A 25,065-nucleotide genomic window follows, 5' to 3' on the forward strand; every position below is an offset into this window, starting at 1 on the left:
GCAAACATCTGGCATTTTGATTACCTATGATATTACAATTTTACCTTTGCTTCCTTGCTTGTTTCCCAGATGATGGAAAGAGCATTGAATGCTACTTCATCAACACAACTGATGGTATTGTTGCTTTCCTTGTAATCTGCTATTAAAGCAAATGGATAGAAATTAGCCACAATTTGAACAACACACACACCTTAAGGCAGCCATTCTCAACAGAGGTTGCAGCACATTTAAGGGGGGGAGGGGGAGAAGGCACAAGCTGAAATCATAAAATAATTTCTGTTTTTTATGTAGTCAGTAGGAGAGAAGTACAGAAGAAACCAACTAAATGTGACGGTTTCTTAAGGGTGCCATACCAAAAATAAAAGGTTAAAAACATCTGCCTTAGGCCAATATCATCGTTCTCTTCCATGTGGCATTGATCTGGTGGGATGTTGTACACTACTATGATATCACTGTAACTCTGATCCAGTGATTCAAAACCGAAGGAGACTGTTCAGCCCATTGTGTCCATTCTGTCCCTCAGCCAGATTTTCCCTCACAAATATTTGTCCTATTATATTTTTGGAAGGCCACATTGGAACGTGCTGCCACCACGTCTGCATGCTGTGCATTGCAGATTCCAATTTCCCACTACCAATTCTCCATGCTTCTACCAATTCTCTTTGCCTTTATTTTATACCCATGATGCAGAATACGACCTTTAATCAATGAGAACAGCTGTTATTCGGTTATCCACTTTGGCCTGAGAGCTCATCATTTTTTTCTCTCAGGTGAATGACAATGAATGGGATTTTCTATGACTTTTTAGTTCCACAATTGTTAAACCTGAGCTGCACTGCTCATGCAGCATGGAAGAAATCACAGTAGATTAAAATTAAAGTACAACAGCCCCATGATCATTGACGCAAGAAGTCCAGTCAACTCTTGTATAGCCACCTGGAATGTTTGGGACATCTCTCTCGCTGACACTTGTGCAGTAGAGAAGTGGCCAGAAACAGTGCCTGTGAAGGTATGGTGGGTGGGGGGGGAGGGAAGTGCAGATCAATCAACAGCCATCTACGGATGACATTTTCAGCATTCTCTGCTGTGTCGCAGCTGACTGGTGATGTCATTGCAGCAAAACCATACTTCTATTGCTAACAAAGATGGGGGTCAAATGTTCTGCTAGGTACAACAATTCGCAGATATGAAAAATAACTCTACTGGGAGTTTCTGCAAATTATTCACATCCAATCATACTGCAAAATTAAAGAGTCTGATGCCATTGATGCTGTTGGCAGTACCATATTGCTGAGATGGCATTCAGTTCTTTGTGATTCTTTCTTCGAGGAATCAATATCCAATTATGCTTTTACTTTTAGTCTGGAAATCATTGTTTTATATGGTTTCCCATGCATTTCACTTCCACCAATTGGGTCATCTTAGAATTCACATTGCTTAATCCTCACCTTTGATACTTTGAATGGATGGCAAATAAATAGAATACTGAGCATTCAATAAATATTGATGAGAGTTGAGATTGAATTTTATTTGCCATAATGATTACAATAAATGCAACGGAGTACCGTCACTGTCTCAGCAATAATGATACCTTTTGAGGCAAATGAATGAAAAAGAAAAAACAAAAGGAACATCAGTACAGCACCTTCCTCAAATTAGACCACGCCATGATGATATTAATTTTCTTACCAAAATCAATGACCCTTTGCTTTGCAGTATGCTGTCGGGAATGCCAGTGTTTCCAATACTTCAATTGTTCTTCTGGAGTCTTTCCATTATCAAATACAGCCATGATTACACTCTGTACAAAAAAAAAACAAATTATTAAAATGCAATTGCTTTCATTTATTGATTTGAAGTATCTTTTTTCAAGGATCCACATCCCAATAAACATCACTGAAAACAATTGATTTTCTTGTGAAAATATTAACTTCACTTTAAAATTACCTAATTGGTGGAAAGGGAATTACAGTAATCTTAAAGTGATGCCAAAGGCACTACAATAACTTCATTTTGAAGTTGTATTTTTTTCATTCCTCCCACAATTGAAGGTAGCCCAAACTTCCACCACTGGGCAAGTCCATGTTTTCAGGGATCTTAAGGTCAGGAGGAGGGTCAAATAATCTGAGGGAAGACTGATGTGAGGTTATCCACTTTGGCAAGAAAAATAAAAGAGCTGAAAATTATTTACAGGGTGAAAAACTGCAGCATGCTGTTGTGCAGAGGGATTTGGGAGGGCTTGTGCATGAATCGCAAAAGGTTAGGTTGCAGGTGCAGCAGGTTATTAAGAAGGCAAATGGATGTTGGCCTTCATTGCTAGAGGAATTGAATTCAGGAGTAGGGAGGTTATGTTGCAACTGTACAAGGTACTGGTGAGACCGCACCTGGAGCACTGTGTCCAGTTCTGGTCTCCATATTTGAGGAAGGATATACTGGCTTTGGAGACGGTCCAGAGGAGGTTTACTAGGTTGATCCCTGGGATGAAGGGGTTGACTTATGATGAAAGATTAAATCGTCTAGGATTGTATTCGCTCGAGTTCAGAAGAACGAGAGGAGATCTTATAGAAACATATAGGATTATGAAGGGTATGGATAGGATAGATGTAGGAAGGTTTTTTGAGCTGGCCGGGGAAACTAAAACCAGAGGACACAGTCTCAAGATTCGGAGGAGTAGATTTAGGACAGAGATGAGGAAAAATAGTTTTTCCCAGAGAGCAGTGAATGTTTGGAATTCTCTAACCAGGGAAGTGGTTGAGGCTGCCTCATTAAACATATTTAAAATTCGGTTAGATCAATTTTTACATGATAGAGGAATTAGGGGATATGGGGAGAAGGCAGTTAGGTGGAGTTAGGTCATAAATTAGATCAGCCATGATCGTATTGAATGGCGGAGCAGGCTCGATGGGCCATTTTTGGCCTACTTCCTATGTCCCTATGTTCCTATGATGCACCCAAGGGAAGTTGCACTGGATGTGTGTCAATGAAATTAACTGATTTGGAGACCTCAAGTAATGTTTCACAGTCATTATTTCACATGATATATCATAGAAAATAGGATACGGTCATGGAATAAACCTGTTGAAAACTACAATTTTTGTATTAAAATTTTCATCTTGTCTAATATGAAGGAGAGTGTCACTTAATGTAAACAACCACTGCTAGTGCCCTTGACAACTGTTAAGGCTTAGCTTCTAAATAATATCTTGCTGAATAGATGCTGTATTAAAACAGGCTGTTCACCAACTCTATTAGTTCCACTGTCAAAGCTGCGGCACAAACTATCTTTCACAGTGACAATATCAGTCTTCATCAAATTTCTTCCACAATTTTTATTCACGTCTGATGACTAACTTGCCAACATCTTTATTGGCTGACTTAGAGGTGTACAAGATTAAGACAGGCATAGATAAGGAAGACAGTCAGCATCTTTCTCCCAGGGTGGGAGTAACAAACACCAGAGGACATCTGTACAAAGTGAAGGGAGGAAAGTTTAGGGGAAACATCAGGGTTACATTTTTGTTTTAAAAACACAAGAGTTGTGGGTGACTGGAATGCATAGCCAGGGATGGTAGTGGAGACCAGAACAATAGGGGCATTTAAGATACTCTTAGACAGACACATAGAAAGAAAAATAGAGGGGTATGAGGTTGGGAGGGTTTATTTAATTTTGGCAGGCAAATACAGGTTGGTACATATGGGTTGGTATAACATCGTGGACCCAAGAGCCTATACTGTGCTATCATGCTCTATGTTCCATCTTTGACCACGATGAGAGGAATATGCCTTCATCCCCAAACTTCACCAGATTGGCATAATGCACAGTCTTTGGCAAATTGAGAGCTAGTAAGTGACTGTGACTCCTATGACCCCTTAGTTCTTGTCATTTTCAATCAGTTCCAAATGGTAGGAATGCAGACTATGTGAAAAAGGACCAGATTAATTCCCCTTGAATGCAAGCTGTTGATTTTGGGGAAATTGATGAAAATGGTTCCTGAGGTTAAGTGTAGTACTGAACACTGCACAAGTAAAAAATTGCAAAGGCCTTTAATCTTTCAACATGCGACTTTCACTGCATTTCGCTAAAACCAGTTCACACACAAAGCCCATGGGAAGGTCACCCCAGTTACTGTTTTGAGAACTTTCTTCAAGAATGGTTCACACCTGAGATTAATTTGTTCTTTCTACAGAGGCCAAAGTTTTTTTTTAAAGTTTGATTTGGATCTACACATTTGGATACTTTTGCTTTTTGAAGGGAAAAGAATAACAAACATTCCAATAAAAGTTCCAGCCAAATCACAGATTACAAAGTTGTCTGTTGGTGGCAAAAACAAAGGACAGCCCTAAGGCACTGAAACCATAGTAAAAGCCGCATGCAGCAAATCCCAGACAACTGCCAACATGATGAACTGTTTTGGAGGAGCATTTTCAATGAAAGCAGCTTTGTATTTCTTGACTCCACTAAAAGAGAGTATAATTGGTGGTTGATTTACAACAGACAACTTTTTTTGAATGTGTGCTCCCAAAGATAATGGATGAAAAATAGCTGGGATAATTTCACTCGTGCAATCTCAGGGAATATGAGAAAGTACATTTGATTGAGGTGGCAATGGTCATGTAGAGATGTTAAAGCATTTTTGTAAAACCTTTGAAATGGTTCTTTCCTGTACAAGCAACAATAGAAACATAATGGCGTGAACAACTTTAGCAGCAGTTAATGAAGCCAACATGAAGGATCCTAGATGTCTTACTCGAACTTTGGAGGAGGACGATTGTAAACACTTGTCACTCTCCACAGCTCTCAGTGTGATTGGATAAAACTGTCCTTTGTTCAGGTAACCCAATGAATCTTCTCCCACTTTCTGGTTGACAGATTTAGGTGCTTCCAGAATGTACTCAAAGCTGTCCCTTTAAAGATAATAACAAGCAAACCTGAAAACGTTGATGTTACTGACCTTAAACAAATTTTACCTCTCCCCACCTGCTAAGGCTAAGGCTGCTTAGCTATTAGTGGCCAATCTCACATCTGGGTGCGATCTCTTCATTATTTCAATACAAGTGCTAGCATAAATTATTGGGGCAAATTAACTCTTTCAATACTGTCATTTCCTATAAATTTGACAAAGTTCTGAGCTATGCATGGTATCAAGCAAGTCTCACTTTGGAAACTCAGAAAATTCACCCCGGGTTATTATTTAGATTTTTCTGTTCTTACATCTTCCAATTTTAGACCCAGTGCCTTGTAGTGAGATTTAAAAAAAATATATATATATATATATAATTTTGATATCATTCATATCAAAATATAAATTTTACATTCTGTAATGAAATAGTTGAAAATTATTTAAAATCCAAAATAGGTCCTAATTTATGTTTTCGTATGTATTTTTATATGCAAATCATAAATAAAAGAATATTACACAGCATTACTGGTTGAGATTCATAAAATGTTAATTTAACATCTTAAATACAGTAAAACCCCTGCTATGCAGCACCTAAGGAGATTGGTAGATGCTGTATAGAGAATTTTCCTGTTGCTTGAGATTGTGTGTTGCGTGGATTGGTGAACTAATGGTGAGGTACGCCAATTTTAAACTTCCGTATTTTTTTTTTTAACTTCCTCAATTTTCTTGTTGGTTGCTTGAACAGTGGTTCATTTTTCATTAATCTAATTGAATTTAGCCACCAATTACAAAAAGCAGCTCTTTGCTTGGATATTTGTGAGATAGCAAGTTTGAGAAGATTGTCGCCTTACTCCTGGAGTCAAGAGTGAGATCAGTTATTTTGAGAAAAATAAAAAGGATAGATCATGGGAAAGAAATCCATCTTACAATGATCCCAAACCCAGGGCTGCTCTACTAAAACAGATTGTCCTGTGAGTAACCTTCGATGGTGCTGAAACTTCCCTGCAATGGTTGCACAGGGAATGATGTTGCATGGTTGAGACAAATTGGAGGGTGTGATTCACGTCCAGAAATGCCAGGTTAAATTTATGTCAGAATACAAACCACTTTGGAAGCAATTATTACTATATTTCACTCCAGGAAAATTGGTTTTACAATCACAAATTGCTGAAGAAAATACTATTTCCAATCACATTTCTTTCTATGTCCTTAACTGCAATTGTAGTGCACACTGTGCCACACAAAAGAATACATTAAGCTAAGATATATTGAGTGTTCTATTTAGGAAGTTTGAGTATTTTAAAATGAGCATCAATTGCCTAATCACATAATCACCACATTTAACCTCTCCAACCATTACAGGAAGACGAGCTGGGAAGGTTTGAGAATATGTTGTTTACCCATTTCTCATAACCCCACTCAATGGTTATACAAGATCTGAAAAAGCACGTTCCTTTAAAAGACTTTGAATAAATAGTGCATAGAGTGGAATTCACCCACCTTGGGTTATGATTAGTAACATTCTCTTCAACACAAGATGGTCTCATCAAGTCATTCAGAAAGGCCTATTTTTTTTTAATAAAGTGCAAGAGATTCTACAGTTAGTTATATTTGTTTTCTTATTATGCCCAAGCTTTTCATTCATCAATATATATTACATCCAGCTTCCATCCGCTGTATAATGGAGACACAACTTAACAATGCTTTTAAATCTCCTTCCCAGTAGATATTTTTAAGGGTGATAAGGAGTTTCCCCAGTGCATATCGATTTCTTCTTCATTTTTAAAAAAATAAAGATGTTCATTTAAATTCCCTTGAAAATTAAAAGACTGGAGATGCTGTAAATTTTAAAAAATAGTAATTGGTGGAAATACTGTTTGCATTTCAATCGGAGACCCTCCATCAGAACTTTAATGGATCTCAGATGAAATGTTAACAGTTTCTCTTTTCATAGATGCTGTCTGATCAGATTTTTTTTTTCTTTTATAAATGAAAAGGCCTTGATGTCAATGTAAATTTAAAAAAAAACACCACAATTTTAATTATGTCTCTCTTAAATGAGTGTCTGAACCAGGTCCCTATTAAAAATAACAAGCATGCTGTAAACATTTGAAAGCAAGTTAAAAGAGAAAACTAAATCATGCAGTTGAGAAAGGTCCTGGATTCAATGATCAAACTTGTCCTGAGTTCAAGGATCTTACAGCAGCAAGCCAAATACAACTTCCGATCCAACCCTCAAAACCTCTTGGTGAAGGAAAAGGAAATTAGAGGATTACCCAAAACTCAGAGTAGAATACCACAAATACGGTCTTTTTATTTTGAGCCAGGAGAGAAAATTTGCAAATCCTTTTTTTTTTTGAAACAAAAGCCTAAGGGGAGCAACAAACTTCTGTTGGCTTGTGTTATCTTTCATGCAGTAGACTCTGAACTGAACCAGGGTTCCTGTTAGGATGTTCATCGTTGATTTCAAGGACTTGCACGCTCAAAATTTACTGCTCTTTGCTGAGTTTGCACATCATTACATATTAATGGGTTTTGTTCTCCAATATGAGGTACCTAACTCATTCCCAACTGGGATTACAAAGCTCTGAGCTAGGAGCAAGGGCATGATCCTTATTTGCTCATCATATTTTAGATCACGATTTGGATCATTTCACAAACTTGAAATTTAATTAGTTAGAGGAGACTGCTGGCACCAGTAAGCAGTGATACAAAGTAATTTTCTGTGGTGCGCAGTTTTAGCTTTCAAATACTTATCAGATATATTGGGTCTTTTAACCATGCTCAAAAACTGAAAGGTGAAGTCATTCTTCATCTTCATTCTGTCTTGTGTCTCGATTCGTTTATACTTTTAGCCCATCCAAGTCCATCAGCTTTAATATCAAAGGCTTTGCATATTGGGAAATGAGTCATTAATCATGGGATGCCCAGCATCTTTAGACCCAGTATTTGTGTTGGTGATCCATTTGAGCTTGTGGTTAGTTCACCAAAGTCTGTAAACATTACTGATTGTAGAGAAAAAAAAAACAGAAATGCTGGAGGAACTCAGCTGGTCTCGCAACTGCCACACCAGGTAAAGATGTATTACCAACATATCCGGGCTGAGCCTCTCCTCAAGATAGGGAAAGGGCTCGGGCCCCAAACATCAGTAATGCATCTTCTCCTCCTACGGATGCTGGGAGTTCCTCCTGCATTTATGAATTTTGACAGTGACACTATTAACTATCAAGGGCAGGGGTTTCCCTCAATTAAATATATTTTAATAAAATGAAATAAATGACGATAACAGACATTTTTTATTACTATGGAAAGTAAACCAACCTCAGTTGACATGTGTTCAGCAGTCCACCTCTGTTGTGGCATTAATATACTATCAAATGGATCAGTAAGATTGCAGTCATATAAATCTGTGGGAGTAGTGATACAGCTATCCAAAGGTGGCTGAGATTTGGGAACTGGAAAAGTAGAATCTGAAGGGAACCGTTGTGATCTTCTCATAGGATCCGAGAAATCTGTTGACATAATGATATCTTCAGGCAAAAGTTTTGGTGTTGGAATTGAACTTTCCAGAACTGAGATATTGTCAAAATCAAATCCAATTCCAATGTTATTCCTGTGAAAAAGAGGAATCGGTTAAAAATGTGCTCAGATGAAGGTGACATTTCTGATTGATGATCTTTCTAATGACCAGCTGAGTGGCCCTTCTGCTGACCTCTGAGGAACTCTACTGCCCACTCCTGCCAGGCTGACAGATGACTGTTCACCACACACCGTTTCTTCCCACGGAATCCTTTTTCCATCCATGCTGACTCACTGCGTTTAATTCCATAGGTTTTAAATTTGGGATGGCTCAGTTAGCGTAGCAATTAGTGAGATATTATTACAGTGCCAGTGACTGGGGTTCGAATCTGGCCCGGTCTGTAGGAGGTTGTGCATTCTCCCTCTGTCTGCGTGGGTTTCCTCTTGTTGCTCCAGTTTCCTCCTACCCTTCAAAATATGCAGGGCTTGTAGGTTAAATGGTGAGCAGTAAAACCCCGGTTATCCAAAATTCAAGCAACCAGCAAAAAATTGTGGAAAATAAATAGGCAAAAAATACCGAAGTTTAAAATTGGCCCATCTCACCTTTAGTTCACCAATCACACAACATGCAGTCTTAAGCATCCGGAAAATTCACATCTGGCATCAACCAATCCTCATAAATGCCGGATACCATGGGATTTACTGTATTTGTTTGGTATGGGCTTAATGGCCAGACAGGCCTTTTACTGTGCTAGGTGTCCAAATTAAATTACTTTCATCCTGTTAAAAGCCTATTACACCTCACTTTATCAAATGCCTTTTGAAAGCATCATATAAACTAGATTTTCTTATTTGCCCCTCTCTGATAGTTTGCCAAGTCAGGACACTGTCAGGAGGATCCTGAAGTCAAAGTTTTCTTTTGATTTTCCTCGAGTCACCCAACAGAAGAGGAGGAGGAAAAGGTGGGCCTTTCAAGGCCTTTTTACACAGAAAACCCACTTAATTAGTGTGTGAACAGCCTATCTTTAAAGATAGTTTGGGCCCAATAAAGCAACTTGCTTGCCCTTCCAAATGACCAAACCCTTTCTGAAGTGAACCAAACCCTTTCTGAAACCACTGGTGGTGGGGGGAAAGAGCAGGACACTGGGATCAGTGCAGTGCCGGGCCAGTGTGACCTTTTAAGCAAGCAGGCGTCTTGGAGCAAAAGGAGGGATCTGTAGCATTACAGTGTCGGCATCCTGTGTCATGTAATAACATGCGCATCAGGCATTTACTTCCCTCCGACAGCCCACCACTAGCCCCTGCACCGATCCTAGCGTCCTGCTCCCCTCCCCCACAACAGCCCGGCAGCAGCGGTTTCAGAAAGGGTTTGGTCCACTTCAGTTTGGAAGGGCAAGCAAGTTGCTTTATTGGACACATTTCTCTTTTTGTTTGATAGATAGTAATTGGGAAAGTAAAGCAGTGAAGTAGGAATTCTAGCAGCATTGCCCACTGTAGTTTTGATCTCACAAAAGTTTTTTTTCAACTTCCTTGCATCAGAAATTAAATAATTCTTTGAGAATCTTTCTTTGACCAATTATATTTATTTTAGAAATATGGTAAAATTTGGGTTTTAATCTGTTGTGTTATAAATAAATCACGGAATAACACTCAGCATAATGGCAAAATAGGTTTTTTTTAAAAATTATTTTTCATGGCAAAATAGGTTTGAGGCGGATACTGTACATTGATGACTGAAATCTCCCGAAACGCCTCCTCCCCCATTTGCTTTTGGAGAACAATTCACGCTTCCTCTTTTGATTGTAAATTAATTGTTCCCCATAGACATGTTCTAAATTGAATGTGAAGGGACTCAGCAGTTTTGCATTTCGTCATCAACAGGCTCTGAACTGTTTCTAAAACCACAGAATATGATGGTACAAATTGATGTGGCCTAATTAAATTTCTCAGTGATGGTGACTCCAAAAATGATGATAGCACCTGATTCAATAGGTCCATTGGATGTCAGTGGGAGGTTGGTTGATCCCCACATTATTGCCACTTGTATGATTTGAATATTAGTAATCAATTGATTTTTCTTAGGACATCCTTGCATTTACAGCACTGATGTATTGAGTGAATGGCTACTTAGAGAACATGTCAGGAGCTACATGGACCCTTTCAATGGAATCATTTATTTGGGGTGATCAGACAAGAAAGTCTCCCAAAATCAAAATACTTCACATTTTATACTTGTTGGAAACAATGATAATGTGTGACAGGTGATTGAAAGCTCATCACATGTGAAATTGGTCAGGAGACCTGCTGCTGAACAGGTAACTACCTGGGATATTCAAACAATATCTCCCATGGTTTTGTGAGTAAGCTTGAGACAGAGGATGTTTTCTGGCATTACAATGGAGCCAGACACCTTAATGCCCAACTGTGTGTGCCAGGTCCAGTCAAACCTTGTTTGCAATGGATGCACTTAGCAATCTGATATTTTCACAGCACGTTCATCAATGTGGGGGGTGGTGTGGGCTGTCAGAAGGGAGCGATTATCCACAGCTCCAACTCCCCTTCCTTTATGAGAGGCAGGCTGCACACATGAAATGTCATCAAGATGTCACACCCTTTCCTTGTCCTGGACCCAGCAGGGCAGGTTGACCTTTTAGACAGAAGCCATTGTGAAACACATGGTTCTGATGCTACCTACCTTGGTAGTATTAGACATGGATGAAAATGGGCACCTTTATTGCATTTATACAGGTAGGTGAAGCAGTTAAAAGGCAGTTAGTTCCTGTGTAAAAAGGGACTAATGTGTTTGATTACAATTTAGTGGGTCTTGTCTACAAAACTAGCCTTGGCCACTGGCACAACCAGTACCATATCTACTAAGAAGAAAGTCTCAACATTCTGTCCACTGTCATGCCACCATTGGTCTCTCCAAACAGATGTGGTGTACTGCTAGGAAAACTAGCTAGCCATTACCTTCTTTAAAAAAAATGTGCAGAGGGTGAATGATGGAAAGGTGCTGTTTTAGAGTTTTGGGGAGAGCTATTTGCCCAATTCCATCCATGGACGAGAGCTTATTTTTGCCTCAGATGAAAATGAGCAAATTGCTCGTTTAATTTTTTTTTAAATTTAGAGGTACAGCATGGTAACAGCCCTTCCACCCAAATACACCCATGTGACCAAACAGGTCTTTGGAACGTGGGAAGAAACTGGAGCACCCAGAGGAAACCCACACAGACACGGGGAGAAAATACAAACTCCTTACAGACAGTTCCAGATTTGAACCCACATCACTGGCATTGAAATAATATTGTTTTAACCATGACAATAACTGAACTGCCCATACAGACTCTCCTTGGGAGAAATTCAACCCAATATCATTAACTTCTGCCTCAATTGAATAAGCACAAAGAACATCAGGATCTAATTTCTCATACCTCCTTACTGCGTTTGGTTCACAGGGACAAATTACTTTTCCAGGCAACCGAAATCTTTCCTGCTTTGGAACCTTCATAAGAAAGTAACAAATGAACAAACATGAACACAGAATGCCATGTTATTGAGACTGGTGAAAAATAGCAACTGTTTACCAACATGCTTTGCAGAAGCTTCACTCACCAGCACTAATCACTATGGTGAATCCAAACAGAAAGGGCATTCAAATTTTTATGAACAATTATTTTGGACTGTGTTGAATATTATAATCTTAAAAACAAGGTAACCAAATGGACTACAGCAAGATCCCAGAGAGATGTCATGTGATGTCATTGAAGGATAAATAAGGATGAATATCAGCCAGATGAATCCCCGTCCCTTCTTCAGTATAGAACAGTGAGAACTGTTACTTTTAACATTCACCTGAGAGATATGGGTGGAGTTTAAGTTTGATGCCTCATTTGAGAAACAGCATCTGCTAAAGTGTAGCTCTCCCCCTGTGACATAACCTAGTTTAGTGCTCAGGACTCACAACCTTTTATCTGACAGGCAAGAGTGGTCCAATTGAACCGATGATGGCATCTGAATGACTTACCGTCATCTGCATTTAGAGAGTGAGATTCATCATTGCTTCCTTTTTATTTATCATCATTTCACAATGAAAGCAGGTCTCCCATGAGATTTACCAGTGTTTCTTTTCAAATCCCTGTGCATTCAAGTTTCTTTCTCCAATTTAAAGAGAAAATAATTGTAGAGTAGGATAGGATCACATCCATAAATTTCTCAGTAGCTTACTCTGCTTTCAGAGGGAGTACTTCCTTGCTGACCAAAAGCCACAAGGTCACGTTTATGTTTGTGGAATACAACAATGGAAGAAAGGTTCATTTTTATTTCAGATGGTTAAGCTTGGAGTAAACACAATTAATCTGATGTTAGTAAATCAAAACCAAAGAAAATTCTTCTGACCATTTGTATATCAGTTTGGCGCTTAAGTGACAAGGCCTGAGTCTTCCTGCTGAAGGAAGACTCAGGTGTAAATATTCATGGTTTGGACAACTCTACCCACCCAATGAAGGGAGGAGAAGTAGTTAGAAGATGGAGAAATATAGAATCACTATAAAAAGATATCAACATTTGCAATATAAGCTTAATACAGGGTGATTTTGTTGTGCTGATGTCAAATTAATATTGAGAATGTACGGAGAGCAGATGAAAGCTGAAACTGAGATTTTGTTAGCAATCTTGGTTTTATACAAAATTAACATGTCCCTTTGATCGTACATTTTCCAATCAAAGAAAATACCTTGTAATAGTCATAGAGGAGGCTTAAAGCAGCCACACTTTCTTCATCGCCATTTATGCTCATCATGGCTTTTGTTGCTGCGGTCAATGGGTTTTCAAGGTAGCTTTTCCAAGCTTCATCTTCATTGTTGACAGAATGCAATTGGAAGTTAACTCCCTCATTGTGCAGAACCATCACAGGTCTCATTCTGTAATAAATTCACCAGAATTTCCATGAAAACCAGAAGACAAAATAAGAAGACAAAATAAAATGTGTTGGCAAATATGGTGGCAAGTAGACAAAAACAATAAATGGTATCTCAACCTGTGATGCCACAGGCTGAATTGTACCAGTTACAGATATTTTGATTTAAGCCACTCATTGATACCACTTCTCCTCGATAGACGGTTCCACAGTTACGTAGTGCCAAAACTGTGTGACACGCAAGATCGTAAGAGTAGGGAGTACGATCATGTTATAGAATTCTGGATTGGCTGCTGAGCCTCATCGTATGACCTAGGGATAACAGATTCCCAAACTCTCCAACCTATTGCTTTGATCTTATTACAGTTTCATCAGCGTTTCCTTTCTTCACAAGTCGTTGGCCAAGAGAGATGCATACAACTGGGTGCTAGAATAGAATCCAGATTGTTGTCTGCACGAGAAACAAAATCATGGACAATGTGCTTTGACTGTTAAGTGACAAAATTAAACAAAATGAGAATGGCTCGGTATTGTAGTAAGGTATGCGTCTTAATATCATTACGATTGAAGACAAAGCATGAAAACTTCAGGCATTGGCAAAGTGAAAGAATGATGAAAAGAGCACTAGAATTGTGCTGTAAAATGTAATTTTCCATCCTAAAATATAAAATGTGAGCATCATATTTATTCATAAATACTTGCTTGAATGACACTAATGGCACCTATAATGATCCATTGACTTGTCTTCTTTTCTATTTCTGAAATATGGTGAAAGCTTGTCACATCCCAGCGAGACATTTTAACTGGTGGCCTCCTTGCTGCACTCCAGGATTTTGTCTTTCTCAAGCACTTATTGATAACCTTATTTAACAAAACCTACTTCCCAAAGAAAACAGATGACGTCTCCTCAGAATTTTCTGCCAAAAGGACTCTCATCCCTTAGAGATTAGGGTCACAATGCTGAGTCACATCCAGAATTAATATCAATTGGGTACTCTTTGAGGGGAGAAAAAAAAACAACTTTCTTTTTCTATGTCTCCTTCAGAATATTCCAAAAACCAACAATGTATTATTGAAATTTATTGGTTTACATTCCAACAAATTAACTTTTTAAAAAGAAACGCATTCCTCCAATTGGCATTGGAGACTAAAGCCCCTTTCACACTTGCATCCCACTAAATTGGCTGTTCAGTGTCCTTGGGATAGGAATGGGGTGGGGGGGGGGTTTGGCTTTTCACACTTGACCACTCCTAACTAGGACAGAAAATGCTTTCACATTTGCAAGGAGCCATCCCCGGGATTAGGACTGTTCTACCTTCTACTTGTGACATCGCAACACATTGAGTGATGGTGGACCTGCCCTAAATTCTGATCAATGTATTAGGATCTTATATTTGAAAAAAAAAATTAATCATGCCTCTTTCTTCTTTGGCTTGGCTTCGCGGATGAAGATTTATGGAGGGGTAATGTCCACGTCAGCTGCAGGCTCATTTGTGGCTGACAAGTCCGATGCGGGACAGGCAGACATGGTTGCAAGGGAAAATCATGCCTAATTATAACATAATTAAACTGTATGTACAGCACAGTATGAGCCCTTCAGCTCCTGTTGTGTTTGTGCCGACCCATATAAACCTTTATAAGGGACTGTGGGACGTGTTAGCAATAAATAGCAATCGTGGACAATTTTTAAACAGGGTGGGAAAGTTGGTAGCGCACAATTTATATAATGTGGGAAAGTTGGTAGCACTGTCGCATACAATACTGTGGGGAAAAAAAGATGGTGGACCTGCCCTCATAGAATTCCATGTGGCAGAGAAAAGACTGAATGCCCAGATGCATACTTGGAGCATTCATAGAGGGGTTTATCTGCTGCATGACATTCTGGGAAGTCAGGTCCACCAATGCTTTTTGTCCCCCCCACAGTCTTTATAAATTGTGCATTATGGAGCTACCAATTTCCCCATGCTGTTTAAAAATTGTCCACTATTGCTATTTATTTCCTCTCTCTCTCTCTCCCCCCCCACTGTGACTTTCTCATGTTCCTGCACTCATGCACTCTCACAACGCAATTACCCGTTTCACACTTGCCTGATTGCAATACTGGCGTCTGCAGGTGCCAGGGATTGTTCTAGGGGTCGAGGCCGTCAATCCCCGGCGGGAGGTGACGTCAGGCGTTGAGATGATTTTGCTTTCACACTTGGCACTTTAAAGGCCAATTGGTGGTTAATTTCTGGGATCTCTTGCAAGTGTGAAAGGGGGTTCAAACTCTAACTTTTTCTTCAATACACAATGCATGGGATTATCCGATCCCCTTCTACAGATGGAAGATTTCCCAGATTGAGGCCTGGAGAACAATTTGTCCACATTCATGCTGAGCAAAAGAAACCTTTCATTAGTTATTGGTGATTAAAGAGAAGTGAAGCTTTTTGTGTTAGATATTATTATTATTAGTTACAGTCTCATTTTTAATAAATGAATATATCAAGAGTAAATTATTGTTACTTTAGCTCAAAAATCAGCCACCACAATGATGCAATGTTCACATTAATAGAAACTAAAACATCTACTGAAAAAACTACAAATATTTCATCACTTCGGAAGCTCTTCAGAATTGAGTTTCAGTTGGTTGTGTTAAAGGAAATAAATTAAACATCTGAATTCATTTGGGTTTCATATCCAGCGAATGAAACTTAAGAGAAAAATCAAAAGTACAGATGCTGGATATCTGAACTAAAAATTTTGAACTTAAAGTTTGGAATAAAAGTTGCAAAATTTTAATTCTGTTTCTCTTTACACAGATGCTTCCTGGTTTGCTGAGCATTCCGGCAATATGAGAGGAAGTTACTTGTGTGCATTGAGTTCAAATCAATTTCCCAGGATTGAAAGATGTTATTCTTTGATATTGAATGGTTAGCGATTTGTGAAACATTTTGAAAAAGCTCAATACCAAGACACGTAGAACACAGGTCATTTTCAGATGCTCAGATTCAGATTTAGTGTCAGAGTAAATATGTGGCATCACATATAACCCTGAGATTCTTTTTCCTGTGGGTGAGGCAGAATTACCACTTATTCGCAATGCAAAAAAAAAAAGACCAGACACAATGTACACAAAAACTCAATCAACATACTCAAATTCTCTTCCACTATTTCTTTGCTTTCTCTTAAAGGCACACACCTTAATGCTCCTTACTTGTTAACCCAAATTTCAGTTTAGTAATATCAAGACAAGTTCTGGAAACAGCTAAAATGCATACACCTTGTAAGTGGGGCAGCCAAGATTTAAATATTCCTGACTGAAAATACTGGTCGCCATTGAGGCATGCAGCCACTCAGTTCCATCTCCCACTGACTACATGCTGCAAGCTCGCCTGAGCTTGCGGTACAAGTTTGTATGCTGCTGGTTTCAGAAGCAACAGTCCTGGGCTAAATGTTCATCACAGTTCCCGTGTTAAATTAGAAAGCTATCCAACTTTGCCTCTCATTGCCTATGAGACATTATGATCGTTGCTTTCCAATATCAGAGACATCCAGTGCATGTTTAAATCGTCAGCTAAAAAACGTAGGTGACAAGAATTAGGCTGCTCCCATTGGAATCGAACAGCATTGCCTAATTAGTCCTGAAACCATTGCACAATTTTCACCTTCTGGAACAGTTTGGAGGGAGGACTCATCAATCACCTCAAGCATTAGTCATCAACGAAACTTGACAAATACAGACATGCTGTTGCTGTGGGTGGTTCGAAACTAATTTAAATCTCTGAACTGTTATATGTTACAGTGGGCAGCACACCCTTACATCTGTTCGCAGAGGATTCTGCCTTTACATAGATATATATTCAGTAATGTTAAGTATACAATTAGTCATTCAATCTAATAGATCTTGCACTACATTTATTTATTCTCCAGTCACCCTTCCTCCCAAACTTCAACTATCAACACAACTTTCTATTTTTTTTCTGCTTCATGTTAAATTCATATTTGTTATTTGCCTGAATTACTCTTTGTAGATAAATCCATTGTTCACAGAGTAAAATGTTCATATTAAATTCCCACAATTTATGAAATTGATGTCTTCACATTCTGCTCCTTCAGATTATTCAAAAAGAGAAATGCAAACATAACTAACCCCAACAATCGACATGATCTAACGGGATCGTTGTCTTGAAGAGGGCGCACAAAATCATTGAGGACTCATTCCACCTTGCAAATAGCATCTTTCAGTTGCACCCATCAGGAAAGAGATACAGGAGTATCAGAGCCAGCACCACCAGGTTGAGGAACAGCTCTTTCCCATTGGCAGTGAGAATGCTGAATGACCAAAGGAACTGCTCATATTAACCATTTGAGACTCTCATACACATGAAAACAATATTTATTTATATCGATAAAATACTTGACCTGCAAATGTATTATTCGTCTATATGGGTGTTATGTCTACTTGTGTGTCTGCGTGCTTTGCGTCGAGGACCGAAGAACGCTGTTTCGTCGGGTTGTACTTGTGAAATCAGATGATAATGAACTGGACTTGTCCAATTTCCTCAGACTGCCAGTCTCTGCTGTTGTAATTTTGCTCTCAGGCCAACAGGAAGTCAGAAACCTTGCTTAGAGTGTAAAGTAGATATTGCACTGACCAAATGTCCTTACTATATGCTTTGGATATTTGATATATCCAGCTAATGTTTCTCACCTTTCTGATGTATTATATTATACATGAATGAGAACAATTTGATTTGAGAATATTTGCATTGAGATGTTGGCCTTGGTATTCTAGGTCAAACATTTGTCAGATTCCAATTAGAATTGTCCAAGTGGGATTTGTCCAATTTCAAGGAACGAGTTTTCTGTTGTCCATGATACATAATGTAGGGTGGGGAGTATGAGGAGGATGGGTCCCTTTACATGATGGATGCCTCTCAGGAAATGGTGACTCTTCACGAAGGGAGGCCTGGAAATCATAGCATCTCAAAGTGTGACTGAAGATCGTTGCTTTTGACGTTAACCCAGTGGTTTGATTAAAGTTAGTTTCATTATTAACTACACATTGTTGTGTTATGTCCTATCAGAGTGAATTATGAAATTAATTAAAACTAATAATATCACTCAAGGAGTTGATCAATTGTCCTTCACGAACAGAAGCGCTGCACATACCACTTTTATCTAACTGGCAGCCAGTTTTTAAAAAGTTGGCAATGTGAGAGCATTTCAGGTAGTCAAGAATCTCATCTCCTTATGAACCGAGGCAATTGGAAATGCACTGGATTCACAAATGCAAGAAAACATTAAGAGTCAATCCCCACAAGGGGAAAGAAGATGGGTGAGCTAGAGATCCTGTGTGCCCTACTAATGCTATTTTGACTGCACAACAAAAGTTATTTTGTCTGCCCTGCCAATGTTATTTCCTCCAAATGAATCTGTGGTGCCAAACCACATTCCAATGGTGACGGTTTCCTACCACCAATCTGATATGGAAGTCTAACTATACATAAATATGCAGGTGTTTTGGGGCTATGTACAAATGACACAGAAATTGTTATTAAGTTCCTAATTGTATCAGATGTTTTAAATAACCACTATAGAAAATTGTGGTAGGAAGCATTACACAACTCACTGAAAACTGTAGCTTTGTAACTAATTATTTTAATCTAAAATCTTCATCCATATTCTGCAGTGCTTTGTGGCAATGTGCCACAATTATCCAGATGATACCATGGAACATTATTCTATTCATTCTAAAGCCCTTACTGTTGAGCACAAGTGCCCTTTATTAGTAACATTGAACAAAATGCACAAAACAAAAGCACACCATCGCCTCTACTATCTTTGAAAAGAAAGAATATTTGGTATGCCCCCTCTGGCCCTCAACAACTTCTACAGGTGAACTATTGAAAGCAGACTTGGTGGATGGATCTCAGTATTTTTCACAATCATATTTAATTGCTGGTTAAATATGATTGTACAAAATAGCATGACAATTACTTTCCTTTACCGGATTGTAGACTCCAATCGCTTGAAAGAAACAACAACAATCTATGTAATGATAACTTCTAGGGTCGAAATTTATGCATGTAAAATATATGTTTAACAAATAATAGACCATGGTTTCAGGAATAGAAAAAAGATCCTTAGCTCCAACAAACCTGTCTTTATTGATTGATTTCAAGCCAACTACCCCTGTTATCATCTTATCTTTCAATCTCTCTCACACAAAATATATCTTTGTGCCCTGGGCCTACCTATTTACTTTCCAATTGCATCTGGTTTAAAACTCAGCATGTTATAAATAATCCTCAGGAAAATCATCCTTTTGTGAAAATTACTTTTACTCTTTTCATTTCTGACTTCCTAATTCTGACTTTTCATTTTCTGATATTTGGACCCTCTTACAGCAATGATTTCCTTTCGTTTCCCTTACATACTGTTGAAAACATGATTGTGTTCACCAACTGCTATTATTACAGAAATCCCATCCAGTCTTCCCTTGTATCTTTAAATTCTTGACATCGATAGTTATTTTAGTAGGTTTTATGGGTGGTAATAATTCCTCTCATGGCTGAGGAAGCTTCCTTTAATGTTCAAATGCATCAGAAAATGCGAGAATGTGCAACAGATCAGGCAGCATAGGGAAAAATTAAACGGAGTTAATGTTTCATGTCAGAGATTCTTCGTCAGAGCTGGAAACAGTCATTTTTCAGTTCTAACAAAGTCTTCAACCTGAAATGTGAATTCTGGTTCATTTCCCGCAGATGCTGCAAAATATAATGAGCATTTCCAGCATTTTCCATCTTTATTTCAGATTTCCAGCCCCAGCTATTTTTGACTTTCATTTTCTTTTGATAGGTTTTCCCTTTGTTTGCTGACAAACACTGTGATGTTTGTTTTTCAACAGACAACATTTTCCATTTACTTGCACATTTGTAAGTCGATTACAAAATTCTAATGTTAAGAAAATTGAATGAATCAATAAAGAGCAAAATTTGCACAATCTTGTGGGCATTTCATGAAATGGGGGGGGCAGGTGGGGGAAATAAAATCACACTTAAAAATAGACATTAGATTATGGCCTCAAAATATGGTTTAAATAAATTGGTTTTCATTATATGAAAATGAAATCTGGATCTGTGAATAACGCAAGTTCATTGGTACAAATGCAAACAAAATGGAGCATTGTCAATTTTATTTCAAGAATATTTAATCATTCAACATATATGATACATAAAACTGAACTAAAATAACAGAATGATAAGAAGACGAAATGAACTGACCCAGTATGTAAAAGTAGATGACACAATTTTCCTGTTTATTGTCATTGTGTGATGACATTGTTGAATGGGTTTAATGTATCATATATGTTGAACGTTTAGTGGGTGGGGAGGGAGGGGTGAAGGAGGGAGGGAAGGGAGGGGAGAAAATGACACTGTGTATATTCAAGAGGGAAATGTTTGTGTGTATTTTGGTCAGTATGGTTCAGAGTGTGAAAAATAAAAATTAAAAAAATATTTAATCATATAACATGGTTCAAAGAAAATAAAATGATACTAACATTAGTGTCAACAAAATAAGAATCTTTAATACTATTTCCAGGACATTTCAATTTTAATGGATTTTTCCTCTATAATCATGTTGACATTTAACTTTTTTTTAAAGTCTGAAGTTTAAATTTATTTGTTACAAAATACCTGGCACAGCTAGATGGGATTTTCTGCCAACAGACCAATAGGTTACCTCCAGCATGGCATGTAATCATGTATGAAAAGGAAGATCAATTGGCATAAAGCAAGGGCAGCATGAGAGCACTGCAAGGAAGAAACTGTCCCTGTTGCTGTGTGTTTTCACACTCTTGAAGGGAAGAGGGAGAAAAAAGTGTGTCTGGGTCTTTCAGTTTTTACTCCCACCCTTTCCTTGGCAGCGAGAGGTAAAGAAAGTTTGTGATATGTTCTGAGCTTCATTCACTGATCACTGAGATGCTTTCAATGGTGAACCTATTGAGTGCCAGAGGGGGCATACCAAACATCCCTACTCTTCAAAGTAAATAGAGTCTTTGGTGTGCTTTTTTGACCATTGCATCATCAAGTCATCTTGAAAAATAATTGAAATATACCTTTATATATTGTGGGTTGTGTAAGAAACTATAAATTCAAGTGTATTCTCTTTGGCTTGGCTTCGCAGACGAAGATTTATGGAGGGGTAATGTCCAGGTCAGCTGCAGGCTCGTTGGTGGCTGACAAGTCCGATGCGGGACAGGCAGACACGGTTGCAGCGGTTGCAAGGGAAAATTGGTGGGTTGGGGTTGGGTGTTGGGTTTTTCCTCCTTTGTCTTTTGTCTGTGGTCTTCTTCCAAGGAGGTTGCTGCCCACCGAACTGTGAGGCGCCAAGATGCACGGTTTGAGGCGATATCAGCCCACTGGCGGTGGTCAATGTGGCAGGTAAACTGTGATTAAATCCAATTAACAGAAGGTTTTCTACATTACAAGAGTGATTACATTTAGAAAAAACATTAGGGACATACTGAGATCATTAAAAGTTATATTTTAAAATGCCCTTTCTCAAAATGTTTTCTGATTGTTATTTAGTGCTTTGTCTTCTCAATATGCTACAGTTAAATATAGATCAAACTTAAACAGATCTGAGATACTGATGTAGACTATAATTACTTTGCTTCATAGATGGGACAGAAATGTTCCAAAACTGAAAGATAGAAGTGCAGACATGATCTGTATTAACCTCTCCCATTTTCCCTAACCTGGTATTTGACAGAGCTCTGGTGACAAGGATGTTGAGAGAATTTTTTGAAATACAATTATTTGCTCAAACCCTAAACCAATATCCATGATGAAGAAAAGGGGATTAATTTGGATAAAATATCTCAATCCCAGAGGAAATGTTTGAAACCTGGTGTTTTTAAAATCAGCTGAGGCAAACAATGAATCAAACCAGTGAAACTTGAATTCACTACCCCTCTCCCCAACCTATTTATTCTCAGAACTTCACTACATTCCTTGTCCTCATCCCATATTCTCCACCTTCCACTGCAGAGCTTTTGAGATACTTTCTTTTCTTCCACCATAGCTGACACACCTTTCAAACACATTGGCTCCACTTCCTCCATTCTTTCCCTTGTCCTCACATGCCACGACACTTGCACATGAACAGATCATCCTCCATCATTTTCAATATACCCAATGACATGCCACCCTCCCACCAAACTCCTCGACTTTCCCATTTCAAAGTGTCAATTCTCTCGTTCATCTCCACCAGCAACGAGCTCTCCTTCCCGTTGGACCTTCCCATCCAACTCAAGGGAAATAACATTTGTCTTTTTACTCCCACCCTTTCTATCCGCCAGGGACCTGAATATTCCTTCCAGGTAAAGCAGATTCACTTGTACTTATTCCACATTAATGTTTCTGAAGGTGTGCTCTCCTTCATATTGGGGAAATGAAACACAGATGGGCAGACCATTTTAGAGAGCTTCATTATTCCATTTGCAAGATGGTCTTATCACTTCAGTTCTACATCCCACTCCCACTTTGACATCTCTGTAATTAGATTCCCACACTATTGTGACAAAGCTCTAAGTAAGACCAAGGAGCAACACCTGACCTTCTGACTTGGTACGCCATAACTTTCAAAATTCAACATTGAATTCTCATATTTATGTTTCACATTTCCTGCATTTGTACTTTTCTCTTGACTTTTTATATTTCAGATTTAATTTGGTACTACTTATTCAAGTCAAGTCTGATGGTAAAACCCAACAAAATAGCATTCTCTGGTCCTCGGTGCAAAAACAAGAAGATGCACAACCAGATATAACACACATACTGACAAATAATACAAATGTAGGACAAGTACTACATCTACAGAAATAAATGAATATTGTTTTGTACAAATGAGAGTCTCAGATGGTTAGTGTGAGCAGTTCTTTTGGCATTCAGCATTCTCACTGCCTGTGGGAATAAGTTCTCTTCCCTGACAGGAACAGCTGAAAGATGCTGTGTGAGGGGTAGAAGGGGTCCTCAATGATTTTGTGCACCCAATTCAGACAATGATCCCCATAGATCACGTCGATGGGAGGGGAGGAGGGAGACTCCAGTGATCCTCTCTGTCACTCTTATGGTGCTGTCCTCTGAACCTTTTCTCTGCAGCAACTGTACCACACTCAGTCTTCTCAGAAAGTGCAGTCGCTGTTGCACCTTCCTGACAAGTGAGATGTTGAGTGTCCATGATAGGTTACTAGTTAAGTAAACTCCAAGGAACTTGCTGCTCTCCACTCCAGAGTTATTGATGTATAGTGGAGGATGGTCATTCCTGATCCTCCTGAAGCCCACAATCACCTCCTTCATCTTTTCCATGTTGAGATTCAGGTTGTTACTCTTGCACCATTTCACAAGATTTTCCACCTCTTCTCTGTAGTCCGACTCATTCTTGTTGCTGATGAGGCCGACTACTGTTGTGTCATCTGCAAACTTGATGATATTATTGGAGCTCTCATTTTCCAGGTGATTCAGGATGGAATAAATGGACAAAGCTATAGCATTGTCAGTGGAACTCTTTCAACTATAAGTGAATTGAAATGGGTCCAGTGTCTCGGGGGGGGGGGGGGGGCTGTTGTGCTTTGATGCATTTCCCCCACCAGACGCTTGAAGCATTTCATAATGGTGGAGGTCAGTGCCGCAGGGCAGTAGTCATTGAGGCCTGTTATTGTTGCCCTCTTGGGTACCAGGATGATTGTGGCTGACTATTTCCCCCAGACATACCCTCTCTCAGTCAGTACACCATTTGTATCATTCAGCCTCCCATTTCCCTTTGTTCTATTCCCTCCCTCCCCCATCCCCACCTTTCTCTGCATCTTCAACATGTTTCAGTTCTTACTTTTTTGTGTCCCAACAAAAGATTGATGGCCTGAAACTTTAGCAGTTTTATTTTGACCGGTGTTCCTCAATTTGTTGTCTATTTTCTGCCGTTTCTGATCTTATTTTAGATTTCAAACTCATTCTCTACTGTGCTTTTGCAATAAAGCTTGCTTATTTCCAAATTGTAACATTTTATTATGTCATTCCCATATCTTCATAAACAACGAACATGCGAGAGTTGTGAACTCAGCCAGCGCCATCATGGGCACCAGCCTTCACTCCATTAAGGATATCTACAAGAGGCGGTGTCTTCAGAAACTAGCCTCTATCATCAGGGACCATCACCACCCTCTTCTCACTGCTACCATCAGGAAGGACTCACAGGAGCCTGAAGACAAGCACACAACTGTACAAAAACAAGAACTTCTCCTCAGCCATCCGATTTCTGAATGGGTAATGAATCACAAGGTCCTTTCATACAGTCATAAAGCTCTTACATCGGGAAACTTAATCTCCATGAATGCGCTCTGGCTGGCTCCAAGATGCTGACTGCAATTCCTCTTGGGGGAAGGGTCAGCACCAGAGTGCAGGGCTCCGCCACCCGGCATGGACGCACTGCTGCTGCTAGCGGCTGGCTAGGGGGCGGGCTGATGATGTCACAATTATGCCATCAGCCCATGACCCATCTCCCCCACTCACTCACCCCTCTCCTTCCATGACCCCTCAGGGCAGGGGTGGCCAGTGGGGCCATCAGGACAGGGGCTGCTGGTGGGAGCTGTGACAATCCCGCTGGCTGCTCCAGCCCCTCACCCGGCCGCTTTGGGCTTCAGAACCACTCACCATTGCCTGCGGTTCATAACGCAGCAGAGCAATG

General features: G+C 39.2%; 1 protein-coding gene across 4 annotated transcripts in view; it reads right to left on the reverse strand.

Moving 5' to 3' along the window:
- LOC138741477 (grainyhead-like protein 3 homolog) overlaps window positions 1–25,065 on the reverse strand; it is a 62,200-nt gene that overhangs the window by 28,383 nt on the left and 8,752 nt on the right. Inside the window, exons 2-9 of one of the 4 annotated variants that reach the window (XM_069895656.1) lie at window positions 15,424–15,706; window positions 13,153–13,339; window positions 11,852–11,922; window positions 8,223–8,514; window positions 6,402–6,466; window positions 4,749–4,905; window positions 1,690–1,801; window positions 45–139 (exon numbers count right to left, since the gene is read on the reverse strand). In XM_069895656.1, the coding sequence (XP_069751757.1) occupies window positions 45–139; window positions 1,690–1,801; window positions 4,749–4,905; window positions 6,402–6,466; window positions 8,223–8,514; window positions 11,852–11,922; window positions 13,153–13,338 (978 nt within the window). In that variant the 5' untranslated portion in view covers window position 13,339; window positions 15,424–15,706. Of the gene's footprint in view, window positions 1–44; window positions 140–1,689; window positions 1,802–4,748; window positions 4,906–6,401; window positions 6,467–8,222; window positions 8,515–11,851; window positions 11,923–13,152; window positions 13,340–15,423; window positions 15,707–25,065 lie in introns of those variants that run through there. The other 3 variants (XM_069895655.1, XM_069895654.1, XM_069895657.1) reach the window with 3 other exon arrangements.

The sequence above is a fragment of the Narcine bancroftii genome, chromosome 8 (assembly GCF_036971445.1).
Source record: "Narcine bancroftii isolate sNarBan1 chromosome 8, sNarBan1.hap1, whole genome shotgun sequence".
Classification (NCBI taxonomy): domain Eukaryota; kingdom Metazoa; phylum Chordata; class Chondrichthyes; order Torpediniformes; family Narcinidae; genus Narcine; species Narcine bancroftii.